At 46.0% G+C, this 14,557-nt stretch overlaps 1 protein-coding gene across 1 annotated transcript; it reads left to right on the forward strand.

Annotated features, from left to right (window-relative positions):
- LOC116939084 (fructose-bisphosphate aldolase, non-muscle type) lies at positions 1-12,945 on the forward strand. The gene is made up of 8 exons (XM_032947006.2): positions 1-154; positions 6,142-6,255; positions 8,232-8,443; positions 8,842-9,057; positions 9,782-9,865; positions 10,919-11,093; positions 11,659-11,858; positions 12,128-12,945. The coding sequence occupies exons 2-8, from the start codon at positions 6,144-6,146 to the stop codon at positions 12,221-12,223; spliced, it is 1,095 nt and encodes a 364-aa protein (XP_032802897.1). The 5' UTR covers positions 1-154; positions 6,142-6,143; the 3' UTR covers positions 12,224-12,945.
- Positions 12,946-14,557: the final 1,612 nt, after the last annotated feature.

Raw genomic sequence — 14,557 nt, forward strand, 5'->3', positions numbered from 1 at the left:
GAGAGGGAGGCAGGGTTCAAGAGGGGATATCGACGTGGCCACCTTCCACTCGGGGCAAGTCGGCAGCAGAGGAACGGCGAGCAAAGCAGCAGCAGCAGAGGCAGCAGAATTCAAGTTTCTTGCAAAAGAATCTTAAAAGTTGGGTGATCAGCAGGTATGAGCAACAGTGCAACGCAACCGTCTATTGGGATGTGTGCCAACTCATTATTCATTGCTTTGTGGGTAAAGCATGTAAATACGTGTTTAGTCCATCGGACGAACACATCTCTAGTTTTACATGGCGTTGTTAAACCGTCAAGTATTGTGGTGTTTGAAAAGACGAGATTGATTTTAAACGATTTTAAAAGTACTTTACGTTTGCTTTGTAGTGCTTGCAGTGTAGCCGAGTTCAACTTTACATGCAATGCATGGGAATAGCAAATAGGGACGTTACGCTGGGGGGTTGGGGAGCAAGACGCCAAAAATGTGGACAGACTTGTGTTTTGGTAGCGAGTGGTGTGTGTGTGTGTTCTCGTGGTAACTGCTGCTCCGGTCTATCCACTTATATCTTGACGCTGGCACGGTTTACGCAATGCATGTCATCCCATCCCCGAATGCACCGTTTAATTATTGTTGTTATCTGTGCCACATTCACTTGGGAAGCTTTTCGATCAATTCACTTTGATTGGGCGCTTATATGTCCCGTGCCACTTTAAAAAAAACCTGTTTAAGCCAGCTCTGATTTGATCTTGCCCCCTTCCTCCACACAACCCCAGCTCCACCCAGACTTTCTCAACAACTGCTGGCTGCTCGCTGTGTGACACGACCCCCCCCCCCCAGGAGCTGGTTAGTGGCCTTGTAGGATACGGTTCCATTTGGGATACGTTGCACGAGAATCGATGGCCGTATTTAACAAATGTGCACTGAACAACTGTGCAAAGTGAGATGCGAGGGGAGAAAGCGACAGCAACAACAGAATCGAGTTCTGTGACGATTCATCAACTCGCTGGGTAGGAGCAGGGAGTTCATCATGGCATGCCCATTGGCCCAGTAACATCAGCATTCACATTTTTCTGGTTTTATTACAAATTGACGGCACCCCGTGTAATGTTCCGCCCTCCGTGTTTACGATTGCCGTCGCTGTTTTGTTCCACGCGACGTTTGCCTTCTCACGTGCGCGTACACCCAGATGTCTGATGGAAATAGACGCGAATAATCGATGAGATTACCCACCTGATTATTATGTACCGCCTCTCCTTAAAAAAATCGCTGTCGACCGAAAAGTGCAATTGTGCAACGCGTAAATAAAACGCTAGAACTAACAACTGATATTGCAAACCCTTTTGTCTGGTCATCTGTATAAATGAAAACCATAGCTTTTTTTTTTATCCGACTGCAGTACAGTGCAGTGTTCGAAAGTTAGTGGTGGTGGTGGTGGCAGGTAGCTTCAGTCCAACGTAATCAGGGTTTGATTTAGGATTAGGTGCCATTGTGGTCAGAGGCAAGACTGATTTTACCAGATAATGATACATGGCCGTAGTAAGTTGACGGATTACAAAGTTTGAGAATGCAAAGCGAATACAGTACGGTGGTGAGGAGTTTCCCATTTTGTGCGTTCCTTTCGAATAATATCACAAATGTACAGCCCTTTATCAGTCTTGCTGCTGCTGGATAGAAGGCCCTCCCTTGTGCAGTGTCGGTCGTGTCGATTGTTTGTCCATGACCATACTTCACCACGCTGCTGAGTGGAGGTTGGTGAGGGGGGATGAGGCCTTAAAGCCTGTTGTAACATCACCTCGCAAATCGAACTCGGGTCACCGGGTTTTGCAGTGCGGTGTGCTAACCACCGCGCCACCGCTCCACCCCACGCCTCAAATGGCTGTCTTTAACAAAGTATTAAAGCTTTCGTGACTGCATAAAATTACTCATTGTTTTTTTCGGTAAAGTCACGTATGTAGAAATACAATAAAATTATATTAAAACAAAAAACAATCACGACGTTTCGATCACAACGCAAGCGATCTTCATCAGGTGTCAAGAACAAATCACGGAGGCAAATACAACAAAAAGATGAGAGACGAGAATTCAACAAACCTGAAAAAACATTACGTGAAGCACATCCAGTCAGGCCAACAACACAGTTAGACACTTCCTGGCGGACCACGAATTTCAGAAGAATGTTAAATTTCGTGTTCAACCTTTGGATTGCACATACCAGCTATAGATAAAATGAAAAATACGAGGTACACGGTCAGTAGAAATACATATTATATGTCTTTAACACCAAAAACATTGTCTCACGAAACATTGTCCTTTCTTATTAAAGCTCTTCGTCATCATGGCATAGTACGGAGAGAATGCTCGCGCGTCGCATGCAACGAATGCAACTCTCGTACAAAGGACGTACGTTGTTGGACAACTCAAAACTGAGTTGCTGCAAGTGAAATGCCGGAGTCGGAGGTTGGGGGGGGGTCATAATTAGAGGTCATCCCTCTCTCGCTGCCTCTTCTCCCTTTACGACCCTCTTGCAAGACTGGGTGCCTGCAGGATATTTTAGCAATTACCCAGCAAGCTCGTTGTCAATTCGACGTGTCCACCCCCCCCCTCCTCCTCCTCTCCCCGGTAGGGGTGGAACAATGATACCCGCCCGCTTCAAAACTCCTGAGGGATTCTGAGAATTGTCACAATTCATGGGTTGCTATTAGGGTGTGACGAATATTTTCTGTTCTTAGCCTTACACTGAATGGTGTAAAACGTGGTTATAATCGTTACTGAACTCGTGAATGTAACATAATACAAATTTAATACTGTACAGCCTTTGTTAATCCACTGCTGGATGAAGCTCTCCCCATCCTGTCTTTTTCCAGTTCAATGCCCTCTGGCTGGTTTTAAGTAGCTGCTGCTAGTGTGGTGGATTTTCCTGTTCAATTCGCTGTAATATTTAAAATTGTATATTTTTGAATATTTCTGTATCTTACTTTTTACCCCCCCCCCCCTTCACACCAGGGGGTCACCCTTAGCTCAATAGGCCCTACCCTAAGTGAACATAAATGAACTAAACCAAAACCGACATGGCACAGGAAGAGATGTTGTAGCTGAGGTAGGTGAGTTGTGGTTGAACCCGATGTGTTGAACTAAACCACAACCCCCTCGGTTACAGCTCCTGCACGTAGAGGGTACTGCTTCAGCCGCCTCCTGCCCCTGTGGTGTTGGAAACCTTTCATTGTGGACACTGAAATTGTTTGTGATGGCCCTGTAAAGAAGGGGGGGGGGGTGGACTTTTGTGGAATTTTGGTCTCCTGACCTTCAACCTTTGCTTACCGACCCTCCAGCTGCCATCCCCGCCCCCCCCCCCCCACCCCCATTTGTCAATCAGGCGTGTCCACGGTGGTTAAAAGTTTAACAAAAGTTGTCCTTGACGAGGTCCTCCTGAAACATGCACTTCCACAGCTGAACTCGTGCACGTTAGATCCTGCTCTTCTGCATAATTCAGCGGTCGGTCGTCGTCTAGCCCTCCCTATGGGGAGATGTGGACCCTGGTAAATAATTAATCTGGCTACGTGCCAAGTCCCTCGTGCCAAGTCCCTCGTGCCAAGTCCCTCGTCACGTGTTTTCGAGATTGGACAGCCCGCTTGATAATGGCGATGATGACGGTGACCCATGGAGGGCACAAACAAACAAGGCATTGTAATGCATGCAGCCACATGCACTGAAGGGCATCGTGGTAATTTTTTGAGGGTTGGTTGTTGATGGTGGTGTGCGTTGCTGTGGCCGTAAGTGGGCGCAGAGAGGATGGATGGGTGGGTGTGGTGGTAGGAGTGGCAGCAGGGTGGATTTGGAGAGGTTGTTTTCTGCTTTTTTTGCTCATGGGTGTTTGTGCACTTTGACCCGCAAAAATGTGAACCGTGTAGGAGAGTAAACACATTGAAAGCAGTTGTTGCCTTCAATGTGGGATGTTTCGTAGTGCTTGACCACAGCAGATTGTGCAACAGATTGTCTCGGTAGTGTGCCAGATTTCCAGCATGACTAGCACAGTTTCTGGAATTCCATTTGCAAAATAATTCGTAAACCGAACAAATATTCTTTTGTAAATTTAAGTTCACCTCTCTCTAATATCGAACTGATGAAAAATGGATCCTAACAAACATCTAACACGATGGGAAAATGTAATTAGCCCATCATCGAATCACAGTGCTTACGTAACTTGTCTTGCAAAGTTTAACAAGGGCTCATTGTGACCAGAATGAACGAGGGATTCATGTCAGTGAGGATGACCTATGTATGACCTCGGTAAAAAAAACACGACTAAAGATTTACATCAAAACAATTTTTTGGGTTTTAGAAATTTCCTTGATTCTCTTCAGATTTGTCTGATTTTCACAAGTTGAGATTTGGGAATACTTTTGTACAATGAAGGGAAATCTAGGTATCCCGTGGGGGGAAAATTGGGTGTTTGGCAGTGGGTGCGAGCAGGGTTCTAGTTAAACCGTGACGTTTCATTGTCCCTGCAAGCGTATCAATCATACAATTTGCTGCATAACCTTACACAAACTTTGCAAAACCGAAGCCTCTCAACAACTCATTTTTGGTAAAAGAGAAAACCACACAAACGGGGGGGAGGGGAGTCATTACGTGTTGGTTAATCTCTCTGGACAGAATGAATTTCAGAGGAGAGTAAACTGCTGAGGTCAGGATTTCAGAAGGGGGCTAAGTGCACTGGTGACCACGCCAGTGGAAATGTGTTTACTCTGCTGCAGTTGCAAGAACTGCCTTGGGAGCAGCGCTTGATGTGACGTCTCTGCATTTGTTTGCTTGCTCTGAGAAAACTGGCTTGAGTGGGAGTGCTTGCCGGGTTGATTCAGGTTATCTCCAAATCCTCTCACGTAGCTGGACACGTTGGTTATTTTGTAGGCTTTCAGCGATTTTAGTTTTTTTATATATATAATAATTTCGGGGTGAATATTACAGTGGCCATCCATTGCCTCTACACTAGTTTTGGTTGTGCCTTTTTGGGTAACTGAGTGTGCGTGCTTGGATGGCGATGTGTGCCCTTGTGCCCGCTTTGCACAACCCCTAGTCAGCTGTGTTGCTGGAGTTGATTTTGTTTTCCATGCGCTGACGCAGAAGAAAATATGTTGTTGGGAATGTCAAAATCCAGTCCAAAGGTTACGGGTTCTGGATTCATATTTTTTTTATTAATTAAAACAAGAACAGAAAGGGAGTTTAAACCCTGGTCATTAAACAGCCACAAAGCCACTTGCATTGCGACTGATAGGAATGAGTAAATGATGCGTAGATGCATCGAGTAAAACATTATCTTTCGTTTGAGCCGGAGTTGGCGTCCCTTATTTTCCTCCTGTAGCCGGCTCTTGTCTAAATGACCTTAGGCCAAAACTTGTAGAGCACAGATATATGACAGCAGAATTTTGAAATTTTTCCAGTTTGAGGCTTGGCAAATCTTGTTTTTCTTTATATGGAGTGGCGAAAGCAAACTAGTGTTTCACAGGAGGGGAATGCTCTTGTTAACCCAGGATCCGCATTGTACCCACTTTCTCGGGTACAGAGCGAATGAGCGACGCAGAAAATGTACTCCTATAGGTGTGTACGCATGTCTGCAGAAATGGCAGCTATGGACACGTGTCTTTGTGTTAGTTTTGTGTCCATGTAGAAATGGCGGCCCTATGCTCACATATGTTTTGTGTGTGTGTTGTGTGCAGAAATGGCAGTTCTCTAGTCACGTGTGTGTGTGTGTGTGCACGTGTGTGCGTGTGCACGTGTATGTGTGTGTGCAAGTATATGTGTGCACGTGTGTGTGTGTGCAAGTATATGTGTGCACGTGTGTGTGTGTGGGGAGCGGTAGCATCGTGGTTAACGTGCTGCGCCTACGAACCCGGCGACCCGAGTTAGATTAATGCTCAAGACCAACACCAGTGACGATTATCTGAATTTGTCCTGGGCCTCCCCTAGTTCGGCTCAGCCTCAAATGAGTATCAGGTGCGGTATGTAAACATCGCCACTGGGGAGAGAAAGGCAGACGGGCGTGGTGCTGGCCACCCACCCCCTCGTGTGCCTTGCCGGCCATCATAGGTGCTCGCTAACAGCAGTCTGTTGTGGCTATATGGAGGATCTTTTTGTCTTTTGTATGTGTGTGTGTGTGAGCAGAAATGGCGGCCCTGTACCCTGCGCTCACCCCTGAGCAGAAGAAGGATCTGGCGGAGATTGCACAGCGCATCGTCTCGACGGGGAAAGGAATCCTCGCCGCTGATGAGTCCACCGGTGCGATTTTCACTCGGGTGGGGGAATCGTCGACAGAAAAACTGCCCCATTTAAGTGCAGTCAATATGTTTGTGAAATCGAACCACCAAGAGTATATATAGGCTCGCGTGTGAAATTCTATTGGGCCGTTTCCCACTGAAATGCTGCTTTTATCCCACTTTATATACTGGGCTGCATTGGTGTGTCCCTTTATGTTGTGATACCCTAAGAAGCCTAAACTGGATTAGTCCGGCTCTGTGGGTCTCACCAATATTTAATCTTAAAAGTGCTAAATGTGCCCTCGTGTATTTCTCTGAGCCGGAATCCAAAACCGGCCTTAGTCTGCATCTCAGTTGGTGGTTGCATGTATGTATGTACAGCATATGTGTGTGTGTATATATATACAGTGATGGCCCTCAATTAATTATACAATATGATTATTGAAACGTAATTGCAATTGGAAATGTAATATTTATATCTGCCAGACATTGCGACTTGTGTTGAAATGTCACAAAGTCGCATGTGCTGTTGACTTTCTGGTGACTGCTGCACCTTATTGGTGTAGATTATTAAAGCAGCTGCTAACACCAATGCACTCATTCATATGTAATAGGGTGCGACTAGCAAACAATGTAAAGCTTTCCCGTCAAATTAAGACATATTTTATAGACTTTCCATTGCAGGACACTCCATTACAAAAATTGTTCTGAGACTGGCTTGCTAGGAAATGTATATTATTATAATTAGAGAATTAATATGAACAACGTTCAAATTCTTGACAAAAAGTGTGTGCGATTTCTGTAGTAATTCAGCTTTCAAGAATGTTTGTCCACCCCTCTTACATTTAAAAAAGAACAGTGTATTTATCTTAGAGGTTAGATAATCAAATGTTTGCAATTCATTATCTGCACAATAGCTCAAACAATGAGTAACAGACACCATGTGTGTTCATGGTCCAATTTTACTTGGTAATCTAGGACCATAATCAGATTTTTTGAGCTTTTTTTTGGTCATGCTTATGTGGATGATAATCTGTGACCACTGCCACTTTTAAAAAATTGCTCAAATAATAAAGAAATTTGCTGTCAAATTCTAGAATTAGAAACCCTCATGTGCTGTAATGAAGTATCATGGGCAATTAAATTGTTAAATTACCCTTCTCTATATCCACGTAAAAAAACGTATGTTTTAGCTTTTACTGGCTTGTTGATCTGCCATACTTATGTAGCCCAACTTTTCTGATGAGATCCAGAAGATCAAAATCATTCCAGAGTTTTCCTGCTTAAACGAATGCTGCTGAATGACATAATGTCTTCCCTTTGCAGTCTATATTTGTTAGCCTCCTCTTTCAACTTAATACATTCTTGATATGACAGAAGAGATATGGACAAAATGCATGGATGTAGTCTGATTAAATAATCTTAGACAAAAATTGAGATGGAGTGAGATAATTTGAGAGATAATAATTGGCTTTTTGATATCCGTCATGTTTATTAGGATTTTAATTTTAGCTGATATTTGGTGCACCCAGATATTTTTTTAATGCTTCTAGGGCCGTTTCAGCTCGGCTTTAGACTTTATCTGGGTTTGCTTAAACAGAAAGTCCTCTTTTAACGCTGTAGATGTGTTCCTGGGAAGTGCCGCGTTAAGCGAAAAATGGGTTAAGCCAAAAACTATTTCTCCATCAGTAACGTAACGATAAAGTTTGGCGAGATACGATGTGCACACACAGATGGCGGGACAAATAATTCGGGCTACGTCAGCGCGTACTATATCATTCTGCAAGCTGTATCACTGTACCGCTCAGCTGCGCAGCTCAAGAAACTAGTTCGTCGTTGGCCGCTCAGAGTTATAACGGGCGCTTTCGCGTTGTGCGAAAAGCGTTCCATCGTGGAAGAACCGCGTTATAGTGAAAACACGTTGCGTGAAGACCACGCATTTAAGCGAGGGCTTGCCGTACCTCATGCCGCCACCACTGGTCGCTGTTGCCATCCCAGGCACCATGGGCAAGCGACTCTCGGCCATAAAGGTGGAGAACGTGGAGGAGAACCGCCGCGTCTACCGGCAGCTGCTCTTCAGCAGCGACCCCAGCGTGACCAAGGCCATCGGCGGCGTCATCTTCTACGAGGAGACGCTCTACCAGAAGACGGACGACGGCACGCCCTTCGTCAAGCTCATCAAGGACCGCGGCATCGTCGTGGGGATCAAGGCGAGTGGGCGATGGCTGCCTCCGCGCTTGTGAGCACCAGCGATGATGAATGTGAAAGGAACACACGAGTAGCGATGGGGGGGAAAGGTGTGGGTGGATTGCACAAGCCCATCGGGTTCTAGCTGCGACCATAGCACTAATTCACCAGCCCCGAGAACCAGCACCTCCCACTGACTCTTCTCAGAGCTGGAATTTAGCCAGATGAAGTGTAAAATACAATTTAACTTGGTGTTGTGTATTTTTTTATGTAGTCATAGTTGACCCGGCTGAGACGATGCCTTAATACTTGGAAAGCCAGTTTGTTTCCAGGTGAGTGAAACCCGGATTTGTACCCACCCAGGAAGGCCACTATTACAGTCATCATCATTACAACACTGGGCACTGCTCGTTTTTTGCAGGTTGACAAGGGCACCGTGCCCCTGGCGGGCACCGATGGGGAAAGCACCACGCAGGGGCTAGACGGGCTGGCAGAGCGCTGCGCCCGCTACAAGAAGGACGGCGCCGACTTCGCCAAGTGGCGCTGCGTGCTCAAGATCTCCAAGAACACGCCCTCGGCCCTCGCCATCGCCGAGAACGCCAACGTGCTGGCACGCTACGCCAGCATCTGCCAGCAGGTGATGGCGCCACTGCCGCCACTACCACGGCGGTATTAACCGTGAGGATGGGATGAAGAAAAAAATAAATCTCAACACATTCATCGGGATTGCTGCCAAACAGGGAAAAGTACACAATAGGCGAGGTTCTGGGCGGTGACCCTTTCCAAAAGACGTCTGTTATATACCTCACCCTCTGAGGCCACCCGGTGTTACTGACGAATGTGGCTTTGTGTTGTTATTTGTACTTGTGCACCACTGTGAAATGGCCAGGGGTTACCTAGATAGGAATTGGAGGAGCACCCATAGGCCGGTTGACTTAGGAGAAGACCAGGAGCACACCTCTAGGACAAGGAAGTGATGGCAAAGGATAGTAGCATCAATAGAATTGGCGATAGTGATCACTTTACCATAACGGATTATAGATAAAATATGATTTTGTCAATCTTGGGGCGGTTGGGTAGTGCCTTCGCCCACTGTGCTATGAAACTGGTTACTCAATTTCAACTCCCGGCCACAGCTATCATTATTGGCAAAAGGGATGTCTGAACTGGAACTTAGCACCCGTGCACCCTCTTTAATAAATCCCTGCACTGACCAGCATGGTGAAGTATGGCCAAATAACCCCCTTGACCAACACAGCGTTGGGGATGTCTTCATCGAGTGGTGAATTGACGAAGATCTGTAAGTTATTGTTTTTGAATTTTTGTAATAATGCCATGACCTTTTGTGGCGTTTACAATAGAATGGACTGGTGCCGATCGTGGAGCCTGAGATCCTTCCCGATGGAGACCACGACCTCAAGACGTGCCAGTACGTCACCGAGAAGGTGCGTACGCCCGTGCGTTTCCAGTCCATGACCATCGGCTACGTTTGCTCAACACCCGTTCCGTTTCGTCGTATATATTTACAAAAAAAAATGTTGCTTTCATCAACAGAACAAGCAAATCTCACCTTGTTTCCAACTCGAGTCTGCTTGATTTCTCCTGGAATTTAAGTTGGTCAGAATTGGTGCCATTTTTCATGGTTTTCCAAGTGGCTTGAGTTTTCACGCGAGTTTGGCAGCTGTTTCCCAGAAACGCAATTTTCGCTTGACTCAAATTCTGATGGAGGGAGTTTAGCACAGCCCCTCGATGTGACATCAGCCCAGCGCATTTGAGTTCCTGTCCGAATTGGCACCCAACTTGAATTTGGAGCCAACTCGAGTTGTCTGAAAGCAATTAGACAGGGTGCCCCATTGCATTTCTTGCACCGGAGCCGATTCCACCCATGCTCGGTCACTGAGCTCAAACAAGTAATTTACCCACATATGAATATTTGTGAGTAGCTTTAACTGGGCGATGGGGGAAAGAGACAATGGTAAACTTGTTTACGGCAGAGCTATCCAATGTGCTCATGTTGTTTGCCATGACGTTTTTCTCTGCGTGCTGGAAGCTTCTTCAGGAACTTAATTGTCCTACTGGACATCTGTGAAAAAGAGCTGAATAGCTCATCAGATTCCTCCAGTAGAAATAAAGATTCTGATTCTGTCAAATGCCAACAGCAGCTGGCTATATATTCTTGGTTCTTTCGGTAAAGTCACGTTGAAGGGAAACAATAAAATAATAAAATATATATTATTGTTTCCCTTCAACGTGACTTTACCGAAAGAACCAAGAATATGATTCACTGCAGTCACGAAAGCTTTAAATCAAAATTTAGCAGCTGGCTACTTCATCTATATGTGAGGATGTTAGCTGCTCCATCAGCTCATGAAGAAGCTCACAGCAATACAACCCGAAAACACGTCCGAGATGGATAGTGCCAAAGCCATGAAAACCTGCGCGGTAGTTTGCAACATTGTCCGTCAAGCTTCTCCGTTTTATCGCTGCTCATTTACCAGGTCCTGGCAGCCACCTACAAGGCGCTGAGCGACCACCACGTGTACCTGGAGGGCAGCCTGCTCAAGCCAAACATGGTGACGGTTGGCCAGGCTTCCAAGATCCGCTGTTCGCCACAGGAGGTCGCCATGGCAACTGTCACTGCACTCCGTCGTACTGTGCCGAGCGCGGTGCCTGGTAAGCGTCGCGCGCGCGTGGCAGTGTGGTGGTTGGAGTGCTAGACCGGTGCTTGTGCATTTACTTGCACGAGATGCCCTTGTCGGAGGTGTCACGATTGTCTAACCAATTCACGACTCGGAATTCCATCCCCGCCTCCTTATGTTAGAGTGCATTGCAGGTAAATTGTCAAAACTAGCTTGTGGGAGCATAGAAAGTATGCAAGTACACAACGATCGAGTTTGCTGCGCTGCCCCCGGGCTGCCCGCCATATAGCCCCGCAGCAGCCTATAAACAACCTTGTGTATGATGGTCACCCATCCTGGGAACTCCAGGAACCACCCTGCTGAGCTAGCAGGATCTGATGAGATTGGGAAAATTTGTGATTGGGTCCCAACATTGCATTGAAAGTGCACGTTTTAGCTTCGACTTGTTACCAAATCGCCATTTAATTTCCGATGCTAGAAATATGCTAGGCTGCAGTGGATCTCGATGGACTAAGTCGCCGCAAAGGGAAACGCTCGTAAAGTGCGCATGATGACGGTGATGGCGAGCGATGGAGACGAATGACGGTATCTCTCGGCAGGCATCACCTTCCTGTCGGGTGGGCAGAGTGAGGAGGATGCCTCTCTCAACCTCAATGCCATCAATCGGGTGCCTCTGGAACGGCCGTGGGCCCTGAGCTTCTCGTACGGCCGCGCTCTGCAGGCCTCCGTGCTCAAGGCCTGGGCCGGAAATCCTGCAAACATCCCCGCTGCCAAGAAGGAGTTCGAGAAGCGCGCCGCCGTAATTCCTCGCGCTGCTCTTCGACGCACTTATTCACAAGCCATTGTCCACCCACCACCTTTCATTCAAGTCGCCCGTGTTAATGTTGATTACCAGTGTGGAAAAACTGGCGAGAGATGTTGCTGTAGGATAATGTCTAATATTAAGGAAAGTCAATAAAATTACTGTCATTGTGTGATCTTGATAATAAGCGTTGTGAATACGGGTATGACATTTCTGCTATGCGGTCTAACTACATGCTCAACTTTCCCTTTGTTGATTCTCCTCAGATAAACGGGTTGGCTGCCCAGGGCAAGTACGTCCCTGCCGGATCGTCTGGCAGTGCAGCATCGGAATCTCTCTTCGTCGCAAACCACAACTACTGAGTTTGCAAGCTTCATCCAGGAGAGAGGGGAAAAAACCCATCGCATTGATTGTAAAAGGGCCAAATAAAAATAACGTTTATTGTCGAAGCACACTTGCAGTGTCGGTTAAAAAGGTGTAGCTGTTAAATAAATTGTTGTGTTCACTTTGGTAAGGTAGAAATGGGAGGTCCGGTAGAATAAAAAGCAGTAGCTTCTGAATTGTGAAAGCTTGAAGAGCCAATTTGAGCAGGTGTTCGTGATAGATGTGTGCCAATTAATGCATTCGAGTAACACTTGTGAAAAGTCTTTGTGGGTTGCTAACGCAAGTGCAGATGATCTTTTTATGAGAGGGTATCATACTTGATAGATTGTTTTTCTATTGTGAAGTGATTTGTTTAATTTAAATATCCTTCATATGAACTCATCCAGAACAGACTCCTGCGTGTGGAATAGATTTGTGCGGTTCTCACTAATTGAACTATTGTTATTCAGTTATTTCATTCTTAACCAACGTGAACTAAACTCCTCTATGTTGTGAACTCTTCAGAAATGCTCATTTGTGAAATGCTGCTGTGGGTTTTGGAAGTGGGAAGGCGTCTCGCCCCGCTGCATTGTTTGGGCTGTGAATTTGTTGTGCAGGTGCAAATTGTCCTCGACGGATGCCTTTGTTTTTTTTTGTGCTGGACTGCGAAGCTCTGTCCTCTGCTGCTGCTGCTCGTCAATAAAATCAATTATGACGCAGAGCCGAGGTCTCGTGTCATGCTGCCCAAAAATACACGCCGCGCCAGTGGCGTGGCTATCGAGTGTGCGGGCGGTGGGCTATGAAGAGAGGGGAAATTGGACGGGGGAGGGGTCCCCATGTCATACTTTGCACCAGGGCCCTTGTCCACCACGCTACGATAAAGCGCCATGCATCATGGCGAATGAGAAAAAGGTTGTGGTGTGCAAGACAGATCTAAGCTTAATACGTTAAAGGGAAGGAAAGTGGGCTGTGCTTTACTCGGTCTGTAAAGGCTAAGCACGATGGTAGATAATATTCAATTGTCGTTTTCTTTAATCTGATAGAATGTAGTCAATGGTAGAGAACCTTTTTCTTAAACCAGATTGTTGTAATGGTCTCTAAATGGACCGTTATTTTGTTCTCTGATATTCCGGAACGAGTTGTGTGTCAGAAGTGACTTAATGGGTCTGTAGTTTAATCGTTTTTGGCTCCCCCTTTTTTATGCGAATTTAATTGAGGTATTAAATTTGTGTACACATTTAGTAGATAGTTCCCCTAAATTTTCCCATAGCTGGTTCCCATTTCTTTATTAACATTCTTCCATAACGGTCCCCACAACATCGTGATTCCATCCCCTCTACACACACTGCCGTCAAACCCTTCACAGTTCACTGGGAGTAACCCCCAGGTATGAAGAGGGATTGGTGGCCGGAGATGAGGAGACACGGTCCGAAGTACGAAGATAGGGAATTGGTGGCTGGGGATGAGGGGGAGGGAATAAGGGAGGATGTCAGGAGCGAGGGGAGAGAGATAGAGCTGTGGATAAAGATAACTGTATGAAGGAGGGAGCTCTGACGGAGGCGGTGGTGGAGACGACTGGAACCCTGACTTGTTGGTGCATTTTGGCGAGAAGTGTACCCGCTACATTTTGATGTAAATGGTTATTTCATCTGGTCCAGGGGATTTCCATATCGTTGTACTGTGACCGAGCAGCAGTTACCTCTACAGGTGTGACATCTGGAGCATTTTGAATGGGGTTTATTGCGTGTTAAATTACTGCGTAGGGTTTTTTGGTTGTGCTATAGTGATTACATTAATCTGTAATCCAGCATTTCTCAATTTTCAATGAATTACCATTATTTATCAAATTACTTTTTTTGATTGAAACATTACAATAAAAACAACGGCCTTGGTGAATGCCAGAACAGCCTCTATAATGTAGGCCGTGCTCCCACCACTTCACGAACACACAGACCAGTACGATGAATGTATGGCCAAACAACTCACCATCCCCCCCCCCAAGCAGTGGACTGATACAACTACAATTCATTTCACTATACTGTATATACAGGGTGCTTAAAAAAATGTTAACACTTATATGGGAGCTACATCATGGGACCTCCTTTGCCGGTATCAAAATATAAGAATAGGTTTTCCCCTTTCTGGCAATAAAATAGTCGTGTTAAGATGTTAAAACACCAAACTGAAACCTATTCTTATATTTTGATACTGGCAAAGGAGGTCCCATGATGTAGCTGCTAACCCCGAGCTCTCATTGTCCTGATAGTGCATCACTTTTCTTTGTGCTGTTCGCCTTTTGGCGTCCTCTGGTCTAACACTGTTTGAGACGAGGC

The sequence above is a fragment of the Petromyzon marinus genome, chromosome 5, assembly GCF_048934315.1.
Source record: "Petromyzon marinus isolate PM22_M1 ecotype Great Lakes invasive population chromosome 5, UKy_Petmar_22M1.pri1.0, whole genome shotgun sequence".
NCBI classification, from domain to species: Eukaryota; Metazoa; Chordata; class Hyperoartia; order Petromyzontiformes; family Petromyzontidae; genus Petromyzon; species Petromyzon marinus.

Bases quoted from the DNA above. Each gene is read 5' to 3' on its own strand.
- LOC116939084 (XM_032947006.2), top strand. From the start codon at position 6,144: ATGGCGGCCCTGTACCCTGCGCTCACCCCTGAGCAGAAGAAGGATCTG. The intron at 9,058-9,781 runs GTGATGGCGCCA...CGTTTACAATAG, and splicing joins ACGCCAGCATCTGCCAGCAG to AATGGACTGGTGCCGATCGT. The intron at 11,094-11,658 runs GTAAGCGTCGCG...ATCTCTCGGCAG, and splicing joins TGTGCCGAGCGCGGTGCCTG to GCATCACCTTCCTGTCGGGT.